This window comes from Salvia hispanica, chromosome 2 (assembly GCF_029641045.1).
Source record: "Salvia hispanica isolate PSC_SH4W2 chromosome 2, Shi_PSC_v1, whole genome shotgun sequence".
NCBI lineage: Eukaryota > Viridiplantae > Streptophyta > Magnoliopsida > Lamiales > Lamiaceae > Salvia > Salvia hispanica.
In genome coordinates, this window is record NC_142693.1 from 25,623,772 (window position 1) to 25,647,836 (window position 24,065).

At 38.1% G+C, this 24,065-nt stretch overlaps 4 protein-coding genes and 1 pseudogene across 4 annotated transcripts; 2 read left to right on the forward strand and 3 right to left on the reverse strand.

Annotated features, from left to right (window-relative positions):
- Positions 1-3,016: 3,016 nt before the first annotated feature.
- Positions 3,017-5,769, reverse strand: LOC125190475 (receptor like protein 27-like). Its single transcript, XM_089064472.1, has one exon. It carries the CDS (start codon positions 5,685-5,687, stop codon positions 3,711-3,713), a length of 1,977 nt encoding a protein of 658 aa, XP_088920598.1. The 5' UTR covers positions 5,688-5,769; the 3' UTR covers positions 3,017-3,710.
- Positions 5,770-8,888: 3,119 nt separating this feature from the next.
- LOC125190483 (receptor-like protein 33) lies at positions 8,889-11,715 on the forward strand (annotated as a pseudogene).
- Positions 11,716-15,205: 3,490 nt separating this feature from the next.
- Positions 15,206-17,811, reverse strand: LOC148931928 (receptor like protein 27-like). Its single transcript, XM_089063453.1, has one exon. The coding sequence runs from the start codon at positions 17,809-17,811 to the stop codon at positions 15,325-15,327; it is 2,487 nt and encodes an 828-aa protein (XP_088919579.1). The 3' UTR covers positions 15,206-15,324.
- Positions 17,812-18,096: 285 nt separating this feature from the next.
- LOC125190504 (receptor like protein 27-like) lies at positions 18,097-21,287 on the reverse strand. Its single transcript, XM_048087829.2, has one exon. It carries the CDS (start codon positions 21,205-21,207, stop codon positions 18,865-18,867), a length of 2,343 nt encoding a protein of 780 aa, XP_047943786.1. The 5' UTR covers positions 21,208-21,287; the 3' UTR covers positions 18,097-18,864.
- A 616-nt stretch (positions 21,288-21,903) lies between these two features.
- On the forward strand, positions 21,904-23,988 carry LOC125200595 (beta-phenylalanine coenzyme A ligase-like). The gene is made up of 4 exons (XM_048098255.2): positions 21,904-23,343; positions 23,413-23,480; positions 23,633-23,735; positions 23,815-23,988. The coding sequence occupies exons 1-4, from the start codon at positions 21,946-21,948 to the stop codon at positions 23,938-23,940; spliced, it is 1,695 nt and encodes a 564-aa protein (XP_047954212.1). The 5' UTR covers positions 21,904-21,945; the 3' UTR covers positions 23,941-23,988.
- The last annotated feature ends 77 nt before the right edge of the window (positions 23,989-24,065 follow it).

Here is a 24,065-nt window from a genome sequence, read left to right on the forward strand (position 1 = left end):
CAGATGGAGTATTAACATATTTTGAGTAGTTTCCAAATCTCGAATACTGAACCTTGAATTTTTGGGTAGCTTTAGCTAATATGGGTATTGGACAGAAGGATCATTACTTTTGCTTTGATTATCTTTTGTTTTGCATTTAGTTATAACTATATATCATTATTGTGCATTGTAAAGAGGCTGGTCTTATCTTATAAAAACTCCATATTGAAGAAATAGATTGAATGGGATGGCATACAAATTTAAATAAAGATGATCGATTTAATGTTATAGTACTAATAATGATGAATAAATGTACTATAGGTAGTGAAATTGGTCAGCCAAATAATATAAATGATAAATATATTAATATATTGTGGTAATATTTTGAGATAGTATCTACAAAATTAAAAATAATAAATTTCATGAATATTTCAAAATAAATCAAATTAAACTATTTTTAAATGTGAAAAATTCTCTTCGGCTCCTTATTATTGGGCTGATTCCGTCCCATTATTATAATCAAAGCCCAAAAGTGCGTGCACAAGCCCAATAAAGTTGAGAAGGTCCCAAACCTTAAAAAAGTTTAGAAATTCATTATGCCCTAAACTAATATCATTTGATTCTTTTTCTTTTCTTAGAGATGAAAATTTTACCTAAGATGTCTTGATTTATTTATTAATACACATTTATATCTCATTTTTTTAACAAACTCAAAAACTGAATTTTCAAAATTTGCAATTATCACTAAGCTTTATGGTTTCAAGATTCTTGCAGTTATGAAATGAAGGAATTGAACCATTTAGAAAGTTACTTGATAGATCCAGATCAAGTAGCTCAGTTAGATTAGCCAATGTGGTTGGAATTGGCCCTCTGAAACCAGAACTTGACTAATCAAGGTCTGTCATGTCTGGGAGGCGATAGAATTGGTTAGGAATCTCACTTGTGGTGAAGTCATTGCCTGAGAGGTCAAGCCTCGACAAGTATGTCAGCCGGAAAAGGGCTGATAACTCACCAATTACGCAAGATATGCTCCCGTTGTAGGGGTTTAAACTGGTAACGTGCCTGACATACTTGGATTTTGCTTGGTTTTAGAGAGTAATCTTGCATGGTTTTTATCACATTTCGTCTATTATCGGATATGATTATGATTACTTCCCTATTATTTTGGTATTTGACCATTTTGTGAAGAATGTGTAGAAAAATGTGCAAAATAAGTGGATGTGTAATAGCCTTAGTTTGAGGCAGTTTTTCTGGAGATTTCGAAGTCTAATCAGCCCCTAATTCATACCATTCTCTTCGTCTTTGAAAGAGCTTCACGTGGATATCTCGCACGCCTCAATCGGAGTCCCGTAGAAGAAGTTATGGCCATTAGACGAACACTGCCCAGTCCAGTGAAAACGCCCGACTTAGGGAAGAAAACGCACGGTTTGAGAAGAAAACGCCCGGGGACAGACGAAACGCCCGGTTTGAGAAGAAAACGCCCGGGCACGGCGCCCGGGCGGGTGTTTTGCTTTATATATATGTGCAGCGCCTAGGGTTCAGGGATTCACGCCCATCCGCCTCCTACACCATTCATCCGCCTCCGAACATCCCAATACACCAATTTTCGTCCAAGAGCAAGAGAAGGGCGATTGAGAAGAGTTCAACCATCAAGATGAAGGATTCTCAACCCCTAATTCATCTCTGGGGAATTTAGTATCAATTTAGTTGTGTTTTCCATGTATTCTACCGATTATTTTGTGGGATTCTTGTAAACATGAGTAGCTAGATACATTTGTGGAGCTTTGGGTGAAGATTACTTGAATATGTTTTGATTTAATCGAATTGAACCTTCGCCTAGCTCTTGTGGTTATTTTGCTTGTTCTTGTGCTTTTATTGTTCTTTTGTTTGGCCAACATTAGAACTATGTCCGTCTAACTAGATTAATTGATAGATAGCTAGTTCTACGTAGTAAAAGGAACGAGTACAACACATAGGTTTATGTATACTCGAGAGAGGGGACCCTTTGTGAGAGTTTGAGTCTTAGGATTTTAAGGAATTAGAATCTAATCTATTGGAAGGAGACTTTGATAGTTATAATCTAATCAACTGGGTAGGTGCACTCGAGAGAGGGCTTATCCTATGGTAGCGACATTCCTAATAATCCCAGAGACACAAATAGGTGAATCGACCTTTGAATGTTATGCTTGGCTCATGTAGTTATTTTGTCATTCCCGCGCCTTTACATTCATTGGATTAGCTACCCGTTTGAATGCATATTTACATTGTTACAATATACGAGAGTTGATTAACAAATGTGTGATTTGGGAGTGGACAACACCTTAATCAATATCATCCGAGAGGAGTAAGGTTTTGTGTGAGGATATAAATCTTAGGAGCCTTTTGGAGTTGTGTGCTTACACTATAAGGTGACTTTGGGCCTAGCATGCAACCTACAAGTCATGTGCATTCGAGAGAAGGCATGATCTTACCTTCGTGATAGCTTAGTAACTCTTGAGACCCCAGTTGGCATAGCTTGAAGATTGATTTAGAGGTTTAGTGAGATTAATCAAGACTATAACATTATAGTTGGATCCCAAAGCTCTACTCTTTCTCCACTTTCTCTTCAATTCACTCATCTTCATTTTATTTACTTTGTTTTGATTCATTGTTCTTAGGATTTAGATACAAAAACCCAATCTTTGGTTGTCTAAATAGCGAATGATCTTGATTCGAGGTACTTAAGCACTTAATTAGTCTCTATGGATACGATACTCTTGACTTGCCTATACTACGATAGCCTCGTACACTTGCGGGTATTTCTCGTGTTAAAATAATTCGAGTCAGTGCCCCGAGTCGTCGCATCCCACGTTGTTCCATTCGCAACAATCACCTGTCTCATTCCAATTCACAATACAATGTGGAATGTAAAGATTGAATTTGAATTCACTCCTGAGCTCAAGTAACAACTCTTTTTGATCATCGAAGCATTGGCCATCGACAAATATTATGAAGATGACGAAGGAAAAAAGGGCGCGAAGAAGCGAAGAAAGAGGCATTGCAAAGAAGATGATATGTATGTTAATATTATGGTGGGAAATATTATGGAGGGATCATTAAGTTTTATTTTTTATATAATCATATAAAAAAATAAGATATTACAAAAACATAATCATCGATAGAAGTTTGAAGCACACAAAAGATACACACATTGCTAAAATGAAAGTTCACACCACACTAGTTAAACACAAGACAAATTACACAGGGAACAACCTTTACTGATGACGTCTCCTAAGCCCATTCCTCCTCTCTTCTCTTCTCTCCTTCTCTTCTCTTCTTCTTCTTACTCTTCTCTCGTGTCTTCTTCTTCTTCCTCTCTCGTAGAATATCTTGTCAGCTATCTCCTCTATCTTTTCAAAGTATCTTTCTTTCATGCTTCTGCAACATAACAGTGTCCATGCAATGCTTCCGAATCCCACAACATAACCAAATGCAGCAAACACATATTCCCACTCAATCTCCTCATCTTTTGATTCTGAATCCTCTGATGGTGATGAACCAGGTGGACGACGGTTGTTGAAACTTCCGTTGAGTGGGAAACCAGATAACCCCGCGTTTCCTTCAAATGAATCTGCCGACAACGTTTGAAAGTGGCTGTTGGTTGGGATCCGTCCTGTGAGATGATTGTAAGACAGATTCAAGAATGATAGGAAATCGAGTTTTGTGAGCTCATCTGGTATTCTTCCGGTGAGCTAGTTTGAAGAGAGGTCGAGCGAACCAAGATCTGCCAAGGCACCCAATGATCTTGGGATTGCATCAATGAGAGAATTGTGGGATAAGTTGAGAAGATAGAGTGAGCTAAGATTACCAATTGCCTCTGGTATTTCTCCTTGAAAACGATTGGCAGACAAATCAATGGATGTAAAATCAGGCCAAATCTTTATAAGCTTCACCTCAATCCCTTTGACTGTTAATGTCACCTCATTATGGTAGTAACTGTCAGCACCTAGAAAATTGGAGTTTGAGCGATTGAGCCTGAGATGTGTAGAACTCTCTAGCATCATTCCTCGAAAACTTGAGAAGTTTAGCATATTCACATTACCACTGAAATAATTTGAAGATATATCCAGAATTTGAAGATTGGGCCAGTTCTTACTACATCTCAAATCTCCATGGAATCTGTTGGAGCGCAAGAGAAGGATGCGCAAGCTCAACGGCAGCATGCAAGGGAAACTACCCTCAAGGTTGTTGTTTCCAACATTCATCACCCGTAGATTCTTACAATTTCCCAGAGACTCAGGAACCCTACCGACTAAGCTGTTGTTACTAACATCAAAGGTTTGTAGGTTACACTCACTAGAAAAAAGATCCGGGATAACACCACTGATTTGGTTTCCCCTAAGATTGAACACTTCCCTTGCAATTCCTTTATTTATTAGGCAAGGAGGTATGCTACCACTCAAGTTATTGAAAGACAAGTCGAGAACACCTAAATAAGATACATTGCAAATGAAGGCTGGAATCGCTCCAGTTAGTCTATTGTTTGCGAGCAAGACATTATAATTAGTAAAATATGTAGGGATGAGAGGCTTTTCAAAACCAGTTAGAAGATTAAAGGAAAGGTCCAAGTAGTTCCTTGAGGTTTGCCAAATCCAACTAGGAATATCCCCTCGCAAACGATTATTTGAGAGGTCCAAATAAAGCAAATAGGATGCATTTGTAAGATCTGGGAAATCGTACAAATTGCAAGATGATAGGTTCAAACTATATAAATTGGGATATCCATGGGAACTTGAACTCATGTTGGTTGTGTCAATTGACAGGTTGTTGTTAGAAAGACTAAGTACTGAAAGACTTGTGGAACTTTGAAACTTATTCAGTTTGAAAGTGCCATTGAACAAGTTGTCAGAAAGAATGAGTTTTGATATGTTTCGAAGCTGGAAGAAGAAGTTTGGAATGACACCTCCTATCCTATTGCTACTCAAATCTACCCAAACAAGGTTAGAGTGGTTTGCAATGCCAACAACTTTAATTTGTCCGCTGAATTGGTTGCGGGATAGATAAAGATATTCAATTGAAGGCAGGACAAAAAGATGGTGAGGAATGGTGTCGTTCAACGAGTTTCGGCTTAAATCTAGCACAAAGAGGTTTGTAAGACCTTGAAAATGCAAGTGAGAAAGTGAGCCCGTTAGATTATTTTGAGCAAGGTTTATGATTTCAAGATTCTTGCAAGTTTGAAATGATGGAATTGAACCAGTGAGGAAGTTACCCACTAAGTAGAGTCGAGCTAGCTCTGTTAGGTTAGCCAAGGTGGATGGCAATGGTCCCACGAAACTCGAAAATGTCAAGACAAGGTATACCAAATTTGGGAGACGATGGAATTGGTTAGGAATCTCACTTGTGGTGAAGTCATTGTTTGAGAGGTCAAGCCTCAACAAGTATGTCAACCGGAAAAGGGCTGATGACTCACCAATTCTTCCGGAGATGCCCACATTTGGGAGCATCAAATTGATGATGCGACCGGCGTCATCGCATCCCACGCCGCCCCATTCGCAGCAATCACCTGTCTCATTCCAATTCGCAATACTATATGGAATGGAAGAATTGATTTTGAATTCGCTCCTGAACTCAAGTAACAACTTTTTTTGATCATCGAGGCATTGGCCATCGACAAATACTATGAACAAGACGAAGAAGAAAAGGGCGCGAAGAAGCAAAGAAAGAGCCATTGCAAAGAAGAGGAGGTATGTTAATATTATGGTGGGAAATAGTTGAGTTTAGGCTCTGGCTTTAAATATTTCAAGTAAACTCTTGGAGTCTATGTTGATAGTTGATACCATATGTAGTATTGGTCTACCATGTGGTAAACTAAACAAAAAAGGAATATCACTTTGTCTCTATAATCAACACGCAAAGATAGACTTTAACTTTGTTTTTTAGTAAATCACACCACATATTTCTAACTTTATTTTTCAGTAAATCACACCACATATTTCTAACTTTGTTTTTTAGTAGATCACACCACATATTTCTAACTTTGGTTTTTTAGAAAATTCGTTAGATATATTTAAATCGGGCTGTGATCAATTGCTAACTCTCTTAAGTTGTTAATTTGCTAACTCATCAATGCAGTGTATTAAAAATGTCAACACATGATTTTGTTGAACTTCAATATAATGTGTTGATATTTTTAATACACAACAACATTAATGAGTTAGCAGAGTTAGCAATTTAAATAGTTAGCAATATAACACACCTCTATTTAAATCACATCACAATGAAAAGTTTTTTTGCATATGGACAATAAGAAAGTAAACTGATGAAAGGTAACAATAATTATATTCTCCGTTCATCAATTATTGTCAAAGATTGCACATGTATTTATAATATATAGAATTACAAGGAGATAACCTATACTAAGAAATATTATAATCATATTCTAACATTCTATGGAAATAAATAAAGAAAGGATTGATTTTATTCGTTTGATGTTGAAATCTCACTTTAAGTCATCTTTTAATTCTGTGTTGAATAGTCTAAACATAAGTGGGCTTACCATGTGAAATATTGAACAAAACTTTGTTGCTTCAACTCAGAAACGACAGAGGCTTTGAAATTTCGATGCTAAAGAATCAAATTTTCGGAGTTTTAAAATAATACATTTTTTTAAAATAGATTTAACAAAATTTGATTTGTTTTCTCTCTACACTTCTTACACGCTCAATTTATGAGATCAAAATTCGGACTTTTTATTTCAATTTATGAGATCAAAATTCGGACTTTTTATTTCTTATATATTGGGTATAATAGCCATTTCAATAGCATAGTTTGCATTAATTTGAATAGTTCCACAAGGTTTGGAAAACCAAATATTAACATGAAGTTTTAATTTAGATTAATCATATCGCATGTCAAATTTTGGGTGAAATCCATGGCCGTCAAAATTTTTGAAAAAATCACAAAAATTTCAACTATCATATTGATGATTTGATTCTCTAATATACCGTTACTACATAAAATACATTTTATAAATCCGGCATAAGGCGTATTCTAAGAAATTTAATAGCTCTAGTTTGGCTATACTAATAAATTTTGATTTGATCCATTTTCCATATTCGTAGCAATCTAATTAGAAGTACACAAATGTCCTGTGTTAAATAATGGGCCATGTCTGTAAATTATTTGGGCCCAGCCCAGTTTCTGTTATCCTGTAGTGGGCTTCTTGGCCCATAGAAGTGGATCAAACTATGCTGAATTTGGTGCGCTTCATGTATGTTTTGTATTGTCTTACTTATCTTAATATTTTTCACATACCATACTATCTCCGTATCAATTTTATCACTTTAACATCAATCAAAATTAGTCTAATTCTTAAAATGAAAAGTTTTAAAACATTTCTAACTCTTGCTACCATTCTAAATATGGATCCCACAATCCACTAACACTACTTAAAATCAACTCATTTATTGTTGAGTCGAGCTTGATATTTTTTCCAAGTCCAAAATAAGCCGTTAAGAAAATGATTACTATTTCTAGAATGTATGATCACCTATTTTGATATAGCATATACTTAAGATTAGAAATTTAGAAGTATCACATCGATAAATTCAAAACCCCTATACAGAAAACATATATTGTAGGAATTTAGTCGGAGAGGCACAAAGTTGTCAAATGGCCTGCTTTTAAAATTAGTTGGGCCCGGCCTCTCCAAGAAAACCTATAAATTGGGCCTTTACTGGGCTTGGTAATGGATCTAAATGGGCTGAATTTGGTGGGCTTCATGTAGATTTTGTATGTACGCTTCATTAATTTGAAACTTTGTTTGATTGAGCAATTTTGATTGAGGAGATCCTCTCCAATTGAGGAGATTGGTAAAAAGACTCTGGAGGGAATTAGGGGTCTATCTCGATTCCATGTGAGTTTTTACATTTGTCGGGTTTAATAAATAAAAATCCTCATATGATTTTGGTTTAATACATTTGGTAGAACACAAATATGATTACTGGAACCTCCGGCATGGATGCGTTGAAATTTTTTTCAGGTAGGTGTTTTAAGGCGTAACCTGTTTGACGAAATGTTTGAAAGAGATTATGGTAGAGGAATATATTATTAATATATCTACCTGTGAAAAACTAAACCATATCTAATATTGTAATTAAATGCTGTCATTAAAAAGTGTATATTGGTACTTTGGCCTAACATGTGGAAAATTGAACAAATAATAACATCACTTTGTCTCTATAATCAATTTGCAAACACAAAGACTTTGAAATTATCACTAAGCTGAAAGGTTAATGGGCACAAATGTTTCAAAGTCTCCAAACTCCACTAAGATTGATAATAAACAAGTTAGTTAAATAACATATACTGAATTGTTTATTTAGAGTAGGCCCTACCTTTAATTACTGAATTAGTGTTATCTGATAAATAACGTATATTCCCTTCGTTCCATGTTATTTAAAATAAATAACTTTTAAGTATTTGAGACAATTCAAAATAAAATACGACTAAAATAATTTATTGAGACAGAGGAAGTATAAGTTACAATTATAATGTTTAATCTAATTTGCTCCCTATTCATAACAAATTAATTTTTTTTATAAAACATTTAGGCTAACAATATGGAGTAGATAAATAGTAATAATATATAAAAATACTCCATGTATATAACCTCGTTTGTGGAAATTATAATATTGAATTATCGTTGTGTCATTCACAACTTGTAATCGTGTTTGTGGAAATTCCTGGATTAGGACTTAAGGACCTCAAGTCCACTAAGAATTGTAACCCACATTTCACTTCCATGATTGTGGAATTTACAAATGGATGTCTTTATTTATTCAAATGGTGGTGTTAAAAAAGATATTCAAGTACACTATTTAAACTCAAATTAACTATCATCATTTGTACAAAAAAAAAAAAAAGAATTATCAATATCTTCTTTGACAATGCATTCAAACTTGTTGTTGCTCATTTATATACTAAATTCGTCCTTCATTTTCACTACTCATTCATATAATAACAAATGCCTTCATCATCAGGAAATCTTGTTGCTTCAACTCAAGGATGAGCTGATCTTCAATTCTTCTCGTTCAACAAAACTGGCTACGGTGTGGAATGTGATGCTTCTGGCTACGTCATTAGTTTGCAGCCCTATGATGAGGGTATTTCTGGTGGAATTGGGGATTCGTCGAGTCTCTTCAAATTTAAATATTTGGAGAAGCTTAACCTCGCCTTCAATTACGTCTATGTCAATACTCTCATTCCTATTCCTATTCATATTCCTATTCCAAGAGGTATTCAGAATCTGACATATTTGACACACTTGGATTTGACGTATACTTTCTTTGAAGGACAGATTCCTATTGAAATTTTGTCCTTGACCAGATTGGTTAGTCTCGGTATCTCTAGCTCGTTTGGTACCCATCTTGAGCACCCAAATTTGGAGATGCTTGTCCAAAATCTAACAGGGCTTAGAGAGCTCTATCTTGATTATGTCAATATCAGTTCCTCTTATGAAAGGACAAAATGGAGCCACATTATATCTTCATATTTACCCAATCTCACTGCTTTGAGCTTGATTGATTGTTTTTTATCTGGCCCTTGTCTAGCTCCTTTCTACAACTCCATTCTCTTTCTTTTCTTCAGCTTAGTTATAATGATCTTTCAGCTGAATCAGCTCCAGACTTGCTCGCCAGTTTTCCAAGTTTGACCGTCTTGGGTCTTTCTAACTGCAGTTTGAAAGGTTCGATTCCATCCACCTTTGCTAACCTAACCAAGCTGACTATTGTAGATTTGTCATATAACTACTTGACAGGCTCACTTTCTCCGACCCTGTTTGAAGGATTTTCCAATCTTTCCTATTTAGATTTGGAACATAATTCATTCTCTGGTAACATTCCCCACTCTCTCTTTGGTCTCCGTTCAATGCTGGAACTTGAACTTGGCCACAACCAATTTAATGGCAGTTTTCGATTGGAAAACATTCGAAACCTTGCCAATCTTACACATTTTGGTGTATCTCACAATAACTTGTCGGTAGATGTTGGCAATTCCAATTCAAGTTCATACAGATGTGTCCAACTAAAATGGTTAGGACTAGCTTCATGTAACTTGTCCCATTTTCCTGATTTCATCAAACATTTGAATATGGAAATATTGGATCTCTCAAAAAATCAATTGGTGGGGGAGATCCCTAGTTGGATTTGGAAACACAACATGACTGCTTATGGGCGAGTTTCACTTGCCCGTTCCACATACTTCTAGTCTTTCGTACTTGTCTATTGCTAATAACAGTGTAAGTGGATCAATTACAACCTCCCTCTGCAATGCCATACACCTCGATATTCTTGACTTGTCTGAGAATAAACTAAGTGGCGGCATACCCCCTTGCCTACTTGAAAACATTAGCATATTCCAAATGGGACAGAATAACCTCAGCGGCATTATTCCAGACAATTTTTCTATGGATTGTAAGTTGCAATATTTCAATCTTAACAACAATATTTTAGAAGGGCAGATCCCAAGGTCCTTAGAAAGTTGCAGGTCGTTGGAGATCATGGACGTTGGAAACAACAACATCAACGACACTTTCCCATGCATGTTGTCATCGACGTTGCGTGTTCTTATCTTGAACTCCAACAGATTCCATGGGGAAGTGAGATGTCACAACAATTGGGATTCTCTCCAAATTGTAGATATATCCTCAAATCATTTCAATGGAAGTCTGGAATCTTTGAACTTCTCTGATTGGAGTGCAATGACGCTACAGGCTTATAAACGATTTTGGTTAGGTGATGTTGAATTTTACTCTTTTTGGATAGGATGTGTTATAAAATTTAACATGAAAGGGATAAATTTAGAGCTTCATGGTATTTGGAAAGACTTCGGTATCATTGATTTCTCTTCCAATAATTTCCAAGGAGAGATACCAAATGTAATTGGTAATCTAACCACACTTTATCATCTCAATTTCTCTCACAACGCCCTCAATGGAAGCATTCCAAGGTCATTTGGTCAGTTAAGTAATCTCGAATCACTCGACCTCTCTGGAAACCAACTAACAGGGTCAACACCGAAGGAGCTTGGAGAACTCACATTCCTTGAAGTCCTGAACTTGTCTTACAATAAGCTGGTCGGAATGATCCCAAATGGCCGTCAATTTCAAACATTCACAGCTGATCGCTTTGAAGGAAATCCAGGCCTATGTGGTTTCCCTCTCAACAAAATATGCAGTCCTACTGAGGAGAACGACAATGACCTATCGCCACAAGAACATGAGAAGAAGGAGATTGAGTGGGAATACGTATCTGCTGCACTTGGATACGTTGTGGGTGTAGGGATCATTTTGTGGCTACTTCTATTTTGCAGAAGATTCAGAGAGAAATACTTTGGCAAAATAGAAGAAGTTGTTGAAGACATATTCATTGCCAGAAACATGAGAAAAAGGCGTGCAAGAATGCAAGCTAGGAATCGAGCCAGGAAGCAATAGTGTTTTCTTCACAAGCAGTTTCTGTTTGGTAAGTTTATTTATGCATGTGTATGTATTGACATTGTGTGTTAATGTTGTGTCTGTGTGTTTTGGTCTAAATAAGTGCAGTGATGTATGAGTACCCCCAACAAGCAGAGATATGGAGGCTGAACTCGTGGGCTCGCCTAATCCATCGCCCCCTCCATCGCCCCCAAGGGCCGTTGCCGGTCCTCGCCATCAATTTAGTTACTTTCCTTATTTTCGGTATTTTCAATAATTACCATGTATCGAGTCAAGTATACTATTTAGCTTTATTCTAGGTTTTCTTTGTCGGTTCTTTCCAAGAATAATAAAGAGAGTCGAACGGCATAGGATTAGAAAACTATACATAGGTCTATGAAATACAATATCCTCCATTCAAGATCGTCTCTTGCAATCATCAATCACACCGAATTCACGGTACTCTATATCAATATAGACTATGTAAGTCATGGATCATACAAATGATAGCAATTACTCCCTCCGTCCCGGCTAAGATGACACATTGCTTAGCCGGCACGAGATTTTAGAAGTTATTGGTTAAAGTGTTTAATTGGAGAAAGAGAAGGTGGGTGTAGGTATTAAAGTAGAGAGATGAAGAAAGATGAATATTTTAATAGGAGTGAGAAAAAGTGGTTGAGTGTATTAATTGGAGAGAGAAAGTTACTAAAAAAGGAAATGTGTCATCTTAGTTGGGACAAACTAAAAAGGAAAACGTGTCATCTTAAGCGGGACGGAGGGAGTACCTTAAAATCAAATTCCAGAACCCTAGTGCTTCAAATTATTCTACAGCCAATCACTGAAATTGAGAAAAAGCATAAGAAGAGAAAGGCTTACTTCTGTAATGGCGCAATTGTGATGATCCTCAATAGCTCAGCAAGATTAGGATTGTCAAATTAGAGCAGAAGAGATCAATTTTGCAGAAAGAAATTTGACTATCAACAAAGGGATAAATGATTGTTCGTTATTATCCAAAATACAATTAATGCTTTCATATTAATCATTTTAGCAAATGTGGGCATGGCCCAACTCAGAGATATGGATATAAACCCAATCCAAAATAAAGGCGTTTATCCTACTCTCTTCTCTTCTTCTTACTCTGGAAGCCATAACTCAATTTCTGTTATGAAATCTATGTATAGATTTGAATTAATTAAACCTTCACATTTATACTATAAAGTGGAGATAAAATCACCAACCTCCATCCATGCTTTCTTCTTTTGGTGTAGAGGTTGAATCCACCAATTGATGTTCGTCCTATCTTTGACTGGATCCTCCAAATTGATGTTAACCCCTCTTTTACCTCAACCATTTACTGATTCTTTTAATAGAGAAAGAATCAACAAACTTTAATGTGTATATATCTCCATATATATATACCGAAATGTCTTAAGCACATATTTTATACAATTGTTGTACATGCAATATATGTACGTCCTTTCATGCATGTAAGCACACATATATATACACTGGTGAACACACGATTGAAGGAGGAGAGGGCTTAAGCCCCTACCCAAATATTTTTTTTGGGGGTTTTATATTGCTAAAATTTTTAAAAATTCTTAACTTATGGGTTAAGCCCTCGTCAAACTATTGTTGTTTAAGACTAAATCATTATATGTTGTATGGTAAAAGGGGCTGAAAAATCAAGAAATAAAAAAGTGCAGAAGGATGAAATGTAACAATGGCTAACGAGATGGACGGAGGAAGAAGATGACTGATAAAAAAGTTAATACAAAAACAATTAATATTATTAGTAAAATGTGTCCAAATGACGTGCTTCTTTAAAAAATGTCAGTTAATTTATTGGCTACTATACGATTTGTTTGAACTTTGAAGTATTGGATTTCTTTAGAATAATGTGCTGTGGTCAAACTTTTAGTTTTATTTTTAGTTTTATTAACTTAGTTTTATTAAAGCTTTTATTAACAAAACTTTAATTTAATAACTTAGTTTCCCATTAATGAATTCAAAAAATGTTAGGGAGATTTAATATATACAACAGAAAAACGGATATCTGAAAGTCGTGATAAACACTTTCAGATCAAATCAATTTCGGTGGTTCTACCAAAGTTATTTGATCGGATAAAATTTAGAGTATGCAGAAAATTCATGTGTATTCAAGAAAAAGAACCAGAAGAATTGATCAGATTTTGAAGAAGAAGAACCGATGCAGCTCGACCCCAGCTAGGGGCTCTGCCCCTTGGACCCCGCTACCCGGGGGCGCTGCCCCCGGAACCCCGTTCATCTGTTTAGGGGCTTCGCCCATAACATCATAATGAATTCAAATAAGCGTGCACTCCGCACCTCCATACTTAAATGATGTATCATTATAATAAATACTGATCAATCAAGTTAATCCAATTACACTAAAATATCCAACAAAAAATTCTTAAATTACTTCTCCACACTAACTTTTTCGTTTTCCTTTGCAAATAATCTAAACATAACTCAAAATTCATTTTTATAGTGATTTTAAACAATATATTAATTTCTTTATTTTTTTCTTTTCAATTTATTTATGCAAAAACATTTTTTTTTCTGGATTTTTATTAGTATATATTTTTGTCACAAAAAATCTGTCCATTTACAAAAATTTGTCGAATTTTTACCGATATGCATTTATACTTGATCCGTCCACAAATAAGACTACTTTTTGCTGATAGTGCTATATACTCTCTCAGTCCCAAAAGAATATACACTTTTAGTTGGACACAAATTTTAATGGACAATTAGTAAAATAAGAGAAAACTAGAACGAAAAAATAATTAAAGTATAGATAGTGAAAAATAGGTCCCACCCGATTAGGGAGAAAAAAGTTCCAAAATTAGAAAGTGCATATTCTTGTGGAACGGACTAAAAGGAAAGAGTGCATATATTTTGTAGGATGGACTAAAAAGAAAAGAGTGCATATTTTTGTAGGACGGAGGGAGTATATAGTAAAGCTCCTACAAAATAAAAATCTTGCGTCCGCCCATGTATATATAGGTAGTAGACGTCCTTTCATGAAGAATTGCATCTATTTGCATATACTACAACAATGCAGTTCATGCACTTTAACCGATACCCACCATATTTTCTGTGTCGGTTGGGAATTGTAAATTGTAGTTTACTAATAAACTAATTATAACTGCCTACAAATCCAGTTTATCATATATGCACAATAATATATATATATATATATAGGGGCGTACTATGGTCCATAAGGCAAATTCTGTCAAAAATCAAAGTAAATCTCAGCCCTTGGATCCTCAGATTAGATGGTTGTGATCATAATACCCGAGATACATTATTACACTAAAAGCGTTACATTATTAACTAGGCTACATTATTAGACTGCACAATCTACATTATTAGACTACAGCTGTTACATTATTAGCCAAGCTACATTATTAGACTACACAATCTACATTATTAGGTGACACGTGGCATAGATCCGACGATTTATGAGACATATTGTGCTTTGTTAGACTACACAATCTTGACTTACATTATTAGCCAAGCTACATTATTAGCCAACACAATCTTTCAATGGGTGTCTTTGAAAGATGCAAATGCTACGATCCGACGATTTCATTTGTTTAGGAATCGATTTTCAAAAAAGTGTCTGGACCATCAACTTCGTATTTCGATCATATATGTTCATGACCAAAATAATACTTTACTCTTCCTCGTTCCATCACTTTGTTATGTTACAGACTCTAGTGACATACATCAGTTATATGAGAAAATGTGGTGTTCATAGATCAAATGGATATGTAGCACACCAGTTGGTTTGCATCATGTTTTCAAAGTATAGTTCACACTCATCATATGCTAATTAAAAACAAACCAAAATGCTTAATAAATAATAAACCTCACTGATGTTGTTTCCTAACACCATTCCTCCTCTCTGCTCTTCTTCTTACTCTTCTTTCCTGTCTTCTTCTCCTTCTTCTCTCAAAGAATATCTTGTCAACAACCTCTTCTATCTTCTCAAAGTATCTTTCTCTCAAGCTTCTGCAACATAACAATGTCCATGCTATGCTTCCGAATCCCACAACATAACCAAATGCAGCAAACACATATTCCCACTCAATCTCCTCATCTTCCGGTTGTGATGGCATTGAACCGGGTCCATGAGAGCTGCTGCAACTTCTGTCAAGTGGGAAACCACATAACCCCGCGTTTCCTTCAAACAGATCAGCCGAAAACGTTTGGAACTGACGGCCAGTTGGGATCATCCCTGTCAGCTCATTGTAAGATACATTCAAGATCGAAAGAAATGTGAGTTTCGTGAGCTCCCAAGGTATTCTCCCGGTGAGCTTGTTTTCAGAGAGGTCGAGCGACCCAAGCTCCGTCAGTTCACCCAACGAATTTGGGATGCCGCCAGTGAAAGCATTACTGGATAAGTTGAGAAGATAGAGTGAGCTAAGATTACCAATCGCGCCCGGTATTTCTCCTTGAAAACGATTGGAAGACATATCAATGGATGTAAAGTCAGGCCAAATCTTCACGAGCTTCACCTCAATCCCTTTCACCGTTAGTGTCACCTCATTGTGGTAGAAACTATAGTAACCTAAAAAATTAGAGTTCGACCGGTTGAGCCTCCGATGTGTAGGGCTTTGTAGCATCATTCCTCTCAAACTCGAGAAGTTTAGCAAATTCAAACGGCCACTGAAATCATTTGAAGATATATCCAGAATTTGAAGATCCGGCCAACTCTTACTACATCTCAAGTCTCCTTGGAATCTATTGGAGCGCAAGACAAGGACGCGCAAGCTCAACGGAAGCATACAAGGGAAACTACCCTCAAGGTTGTTGTTTCCAACATTCATCACCAGTAAGTCCTTACAATTTGCGAGAGAGTTAGGAACCTCACCGACTAAGCTGTTGTTACTAACATCAAAGGTTTGTAGGTTACACTCACTAGAAAATTGATCAGGGATAACACCACTGATTTTGTTTCCCCTAAGATTGAGCACTTCTCGCACGAGATCTTTTCCGATTAGGCAAGGAGGTATGCTACCACTCAAGTTATTGAAAGACAAATCGAGAACACTGAGTGAAGATGCATTGCAGTTGCAGATGGAGGTTGGAATCACTCCGGTTAGTTGATTGTTTGCAAGCAAGATAACAGAATCACTAACATTTGGAGAGGTTAGAATCGAGGAAAGCAGCGTAGAATGCAACAACTTGTTCGACTGCAAGTCTAGGTAAGTAACGTGTGCAACAAAGCGAGGCTTTTCTAGACCGGTCAGAAGATTAAAAGAAAGGTTCAAATAGTCCTTTCCAGCTTCCCAAATCCAACTAGGAATGTCACCTCCAATGTGATTGTTCGAGAGGTCCAACGTCACCAAAGAGGATTGTTCTCCGAGATACGGAAACTCGTATATATTGCAAGATGCCAAATGCAACATACTAAACTGGGGAAATCCATCAGAATTTGAGCTTGAGATGGTTGTGTTGATTGACAAGTTGTTGTTAGATAGGTCCAACACCTTAAGCTTTGAAAGACTTTGAATCTTTCGCAGTTGAAAAGCACCATCGAACGAGTTTTCAGAAAGTGAGAGAACGGAAATGTTTTGAAACCGGAAGAAGGAGCTAGGAAGAGGACCTTTCATCCTATTATTGCTCAAATCTAGTTCACGAAGATCGTTTACAACGGGAAATTCTTCGATTTCTCCACTAAATTCGTTGTAAGCGAGACTAAGATAACTCAGAGAAGGCAGGAGAAAGATATGGTGAGGAATGCTACCACTGAATAAGTTTTGGTCTAATATTAAATCAGAGAGGTTTGTAAGACTTCCAAAGTCCAAGTGAGAAAGTGATCCCGTTAGATAATTATCGAGAAGGTCTATGCTTTCGAGTTTGCTGCACACATGAAAAGAAGGAAGTGAACCAGTGAGGGAGTTTTTCGATAAGTCTAGATAAACGAGGTTTGATAGGTTAGAGAGCGTGGATGGAATTGATCCCACGAAACCAGAACTAGACAAATCAAGGTGTTTCAGATTTGTGAGACGATGGAATTGGTCAGGAATCTCACTCGTGGTGAAGTCATTGAAGGAAAGGTCAAGGCTCGACAAGTATGTTAACCGGAAAAGGGTTGATGACTCACCCATTCCGACAGAGATGCTTTCTTTGACGAGGGCCAAACCTACAACATGGCCAGCACCATCGCATTCCACTCCGCCCCATTTGCAGCAATCATGTGTTTGATTCCATGTCACTAAATCTCTAGACAGAGAAGAATTGAATACTAATTCGATCTTGAGGTCAAGTAACAACTGCTTTTGATGATCGAGGCACTGGCCTTCGACATAAAAAATGATGAAGAAGAAGGATAGAAGCGAAGAAATTGTCATTGCAAAGGGAGTGATGCATTCTGAACTTGAGCTGATGCAGATAAAAAATCTATATCATTTATGTTCCTAACTGGTCCTTCTATTGTATCGTTAGCCGGTCATTGTGGTGCTTCCGCGTCACTCTTGCAAAACGGAACCAGACAATTGGGCGGCAAAAATGTTGATCTTCTTGAAAATGTCCAAACAAAAGATGGATGCTGTATTCACAACAAAGACAAGATTCCAAAAGAATAAAAATTGAATCTTGCAAATATGATGCTTTCATCACCTCGTTGTAGCCGGCATCTGACCAAATGAACAGCTCAAAAAGATAGCCTTTTACCTCATAGGAATCAACCATGACCGTAAACTAGCCGAATGCGACTTAGTCTTAACAAGTATCATATAAAATGTGGAAAAAATCTTGTAAGAGACTAATGGTGGCCACTATGAAGTATCCCTACAAAATTTTTGTCTTTGATAAGAAGAGCGGTTTCAATTAACAAACTGGAAGCTGTCATTCCTTGGTTCGTCTCGACGAACATCCTAACTCAGCCTAATCTTGACATGGCCACATAATGTCTCATATTCCTCCACTGGAGGAGGCTGAGCGACGCAAGGATTGTTCAGCACGACAAACACTTGCAGAGATTGTTCGTTAAGTCGAGTTTGTGATTAGAGTTGGCTGTTACTCCTTATTTATCAGATTAGAGATGTCTGAGTGACTGATTGTTTTGCATATTTCATGTTCTTGATTAAACACTCGCCATCACTCTAACAAACACGATCGTTCTAATGAAAAGATTCGATTTCTAAGCAATGCTAGAAACTTTTCCTGATTGTATGCACAGACAATCCAACATTAAATTGCGTTGATCTATTTAAAAAATTGCAAATGTCACACATAGTACAACAAAGAATCGGAGCGCACAACGAGAAACACACGTTGAAAAGGAAACATAACAACACACCATATGCCAAACAAAATCATATTGCACAACACAACCTCATTGATGAAATCTCCTAATTAACACCATTCCTCTTCTATGCTCTTCTACTTATTCTTCTTCCATGTCATCTTCTCCTTCCTCTCTCGTAGAATATCTTGTCAACAACCTCCTCTATCTTCTCATAGTATCTTTCTCTGAAGCTCCTTTGGCATAAAAGTATCCAACCCATGCTTCCTAATCCCACAACGTAACCAAACTCAACAAACACATATTCCCACTCAGTCTCCTCATCTTTCGGTTCTGACGGTGTTGAAATGGGTTCATGAGGGCTGTTACAACTTCTGTCGAGTGGGAAACCACACAACCCTGTGTTTCCTTCGAACATTTCTTCTGAAAATGTTTGGAACTGACGGCCAGTTGGGATCATCCCTATTAGATCATTGTAAGATACATTCACGATTGAAAGGAATGTGAGTTTCGTGAGCTCCCACGGTATGCTTCCTCTGAGCTGGTTTGCAGAGAGGTCGAGCGACCCAAGCGCTGTCAAGGCGCCAAATGATTTTGGTATGGCCCCGGTGAAAGCATTGTGGGATAAGTTGAGAAGATAGAGTGAGTTAAGTTTGCCAATTGCATCTGGTATTTCTCCTTCGAAACGATTGGAAGACAAATCAACGGATGTGAAGTCAGGCCAAATCTTCACAAGGTTCACCTCAATCCCTTTAACAGTTAATGTCACCTCATTTCGGAAGTAATCAACACCTAAAAAATTAGACTTTGAGCGGTCGAGCCTGAGATGTGTAGGACTCTGTAGCATCATGCCTCGCAAACTCGAGAAGTTTAGTAGACTCACATTCCCACTGAAATTATTCGAAGATATATCCAGAATTTGAAGATCCGGCCAACTCATACTACATCTCAAGTTACCATGGAATCTGTTGGAGCGCAAAAGAAGGATGCGCAAGCTCAACGGTAGCATGCAAGGGAAACTACCCTCAAGGTTGTTGTTTCCAACATTCATCACCAGTAAGTCCTTACAATTTGCGAGAGACATAGGAACCTTCCCGCCTAAGTTGTTGTTACTAACATCAAAGGTTTGTAGGCCACACTCACTGGAAAATTGATCTGGGATAACACCACTGATTTTGTTTCCCTTTAGATTGAGCACTTTACGCACGAGATTTTTCTTTATTACACAAGGAGGTATGCTACCACTCAAGTTATTGAAAGACAAGTCGAGAACACTAAGTGAAGTTGCATTGCAGATGAAGGTTGGAATCGCTCCAGTTAGCATATTGTTTGAGAGCAAGATAATATAGTAACTAACAGAAGCAGGGATGTAGTGTGGCTTTTCCAGACCTGTCAAAAGATTAAAAGAAAGGTTCAAATAGCTCTTTTCAGATTCCCAAATCCAACCAGGAATATCCCCTCCAATGTGATTGTTCGAGAGGTCCAAATTTTTCAAATAGGATTGGTTTACGAGATATGGAAACTCATACAGATTGCAGGATGCTAGGTGCAACGTAACAAACTGGGGGGATCCATCGGAGTTTGAGGTTGAGTTGGTTGTGTCAACTGACAAGTTGTTGTGAGAAAGAGAAAATTCTGTAAGCTTTGAAAGAGTCTGAATCATTTGCAGTTGAAAAGTGCCGTTGAACAAGTTGTTAGAAAGCAAGAGAACGGAAATGTTTTGAAACCGGAAGAACGAGATAGGAAGACGACCACTTATCCTATTATCACTCAAATCTAACCAAAGAAGGTCGTTTACGATGGGAAATTCTTCAATTTGTCCACTAAATTGGTTGTTGGATAGAGTAAGAGTACTAAGTGAAGACAGGAGAAAGAGATGGTGAGGAATGCTACCGTTCAATGAGTTTCGGTCTAACAATAAAGAAGAAAGATTCGCAAGACTTCCAAAATCCAAGTGAGAAAGCGATCCCGTTAAAAAATTCCCACGAAGGTCTATGCTTTCGAGTTTGCTGCACAAACGAAAAGAAGGAAGTGAACCAGTGAGGGAGTTTCCTGACAGGTCTAGATAAACTAGGCTTGTTATGTTAAAAATCGTGGAGGGGATTGATCCCGTGAAACCGGATCGCGACAAATCAAGGTGTCTCAGATTTGTGAGACGATGGAATTGGTTAGGAATCTCACTTAAGGTGAAGTCATTCCATCGGAGGCGTAGCTCCGACAAGTATGTCAACCGGAAAAGGGCCGATGACTCACCAAATCCACCGGATATGTGCTCGCCGTTGAGGCACAAATTGACAACACGGCCAGCACCATCGCATTCAACGCCGCCCCATTCGCAGCAATCATATGTATGATTCCATGTCACTAACTTTCTAGATATAGAAGAATTGAACAATAATTCACTCTTGAGGTCAAGTAACAGCTTTTTTTGATGATCGAGGCATTGGCCGTCAACAAATATTATGAACAAGACGAAGAACAGAAGCGAAGAAATTGCCATTGCAGAAAGAATAATGCATTCTAAACATGAGTTGATAAAGATCTACTATGAAATGAAGATTGCTAATTACCAATGGCAGGCCTAGAGAAATTTTCAACTGTAATCTTTTATCTTTATAATAAGAAAGAAATAATTAAAATTTCTGATTATAATTTTAGAATTGGCCTGACATTGTTGGTAAAGGTTGAAAATTTTATAATTTTTTAAGTTTTAGCTCATTAGGTCATCACTTCAACCTCGACCGGATCATTCGGCCGCAGTGAATCCGTCAGTGCCCGACCTCGCCAGTCATCAAGGCACACCGCGCAAACCATATCATCGCCGAATGCACACCACATACGGCCTTTGTCTCCTAAAGAATCTTAAATCGATTGTGTTCTTACAATCCTACCTGGCCCTCCTCCATTGGTTTAAGGATGCCAGCTATGGTATCGATATACGGCCAATGGGGTGGTGACACGTCACTCCTGATAAACAGAACCAGACAAGTTTGGGCGGCAAAAATGCTGATCTTGAAAATGTCCAACACAAAAACGATGACGTTTTCTCGACAAAGACAACATTCCAAAGGAATAAAAACTGAATCTTGCAAATACGAAGCTGTCATCACCTTGTTATAGCCGGCAACTAGCAGAATGCGACATGGTTGTAATAAATATTTAACAAAAAAACATCATACAAAATGTGGGAAAATTATTGAAAAAAATGGCATAGAACATAGTGAGTGAGAAGAGGCAAATGGTAATGGCCACTATGGAGGAAGAATCCCTACAAAATTCTCTACACTTTGATAAGAAGTGTGGTTTCGATTCTCAAACTGGAATCTATCATTCGTTGGTTCATCTCGACGAACATCAAAAGATCCCGACTCAGCCTAATCTCGACATAGCCACGTACGTGCTGTCTCATTTCCCTCCACCGGAGGAGGCTGAGAGGCGCGTTGCGCTCATCGACTCCGACACCGGCCACCGCATCACCTATGCACAGCTCCACCGGTCCATCACCTGCCTGGCTGCTGGTTTGCATCACGGGCTCGGGGTGAGGAAGGGCGATGTGGTATTCGTCTTGTCGCCTAACTCGCTGTTGTATCCAATCATATGTCTCGCTGTGCTCTACATTGGTGCCGTAGTCACCACTGCTAATCCGGTTAATACTGAAGCGGAGATCATCAAGCAAGTGCGTGATTCGGGTGCAATCCTAGCAATTGCTGTGCCCTCGGAGATTTCCAAGCTGTCTTCGGCTGGAGTGCCTGTTCTTCATACTTCGCGTGGTGGAGGAGGCGGTAATCTCTCTGTTGAGGAGCTGATCGAGAAATGTGAAGCTTTGGAGATTACAGAGGCGAAGCCGAATCAGTCTGATACGGCAGCAATTTTGTATTCTTCGGGGACTACCGGAACCAGCAAAGGAGTGGTATTGACTCATTCCAACTTCATCTCAGTTGTGACAATGATGAAATGGTCTACACAAGTATCCAAGGCCAGTGATGATGTGATCTTATGTTTCATACCTGTATTCCACATCTACGGCCTAGTATTTTTCGCGCTGGGATTGTTCAGCACGGGAAACACGGTCGTGCTAATGAAAAGATTCGATTTCCAAGCAATGCTTGAAGCTATTCAGAAATACAAGGTGAACAACATACCTGCTGTTCCACCAGTGATTCTTGGTCTGGTTAAGCATGATACAAGAAGGCATGACTTAACTTCCTTGCGACGAGTGGGATCAGGAGCGGCGCCACTGAGCAACGAGGTGGCTGAGGCGTTCAGAAAGAAGTTCCCATGGGTTGAGCTTAGGCCAGGCTACGGATTGACAGAGTCTTGCGGAGCTACTACTTACTTTGCTACTGATAAGGAGGCAAAGGCTCGCCCTGGCTCATCAGCAAGGCTGCTTCCCTATTTCAGTGCCAAGGTAGTGGACCCCGAGACTGGGGTGGCGCTTCCGCCTTTCAGGGAAGGAGAACTCTGGCTAAAGAGCCCAAGTGTGATGAAAGAGTACTTGGGAAATGAGGAGGCAACTGCTGTAACTTTTGATTCGGACGGGTGGCTCAAAACAGGCGATCTTTGTTACTTCGATGATGAAGGATATCTTTATGTAGTCGACAGGATCAAGGAATTGATCAAGCACAATGGTTATCAGGTATTATTTGGTGACCAACATCTAATAAAAGAGTGTAGTTCAGATAACTAAACTTCTACCATAATGCAGGTGGCTCCAGCAGAGCTGGAAGCAATACTAATAGGCCATCCCGAAATAATCGATGCAGCAGTCATACCGTGTGTTTCCATATACCTTCAATTGACCCCTTCCCCATCCCCAAAACACAAACACACACACACAGACGAAGTGCAGAGGCGCAAATGCTAGATACGGAATAACCTATACATGTGTTTATGTAATATTCTAACGTGGTAAGAACATGGTGCAGGCTTGAAGATGAAGCTGCAGGACAAATACCTGTCGCGTGTGTGGTCAGAGCAGCAGTTGATAAGTTAACAGAAGATCAAGTCATCCAATTCATTAATAGCCAGGTATTCACGAGACCAGCCCTTCCGTCCCTTCTGCTGAAACATGATTATAATAATCAGAAACTATATCGAAAATTCGCAGGTAGCGCCATACAAAGCGATTAGGAGAGTAAGTTTCATCAGTGCCATACCGAGGTCTGCTGCTGGCAAAATTCTGAGAAGGCAATTGATATCACAGAGTAAGCAACAGATGCCCTCCAGATTATGAAGTAGCTAAGAAGCATCCTGAACTCACAGTGGGAGGAATCTTCATCTGAATTTTCAAATCGAGTCATTGTGTTTCTATATAAATATCATGTAACATCTGATAAATAGACTATCTCCAAAATAAAG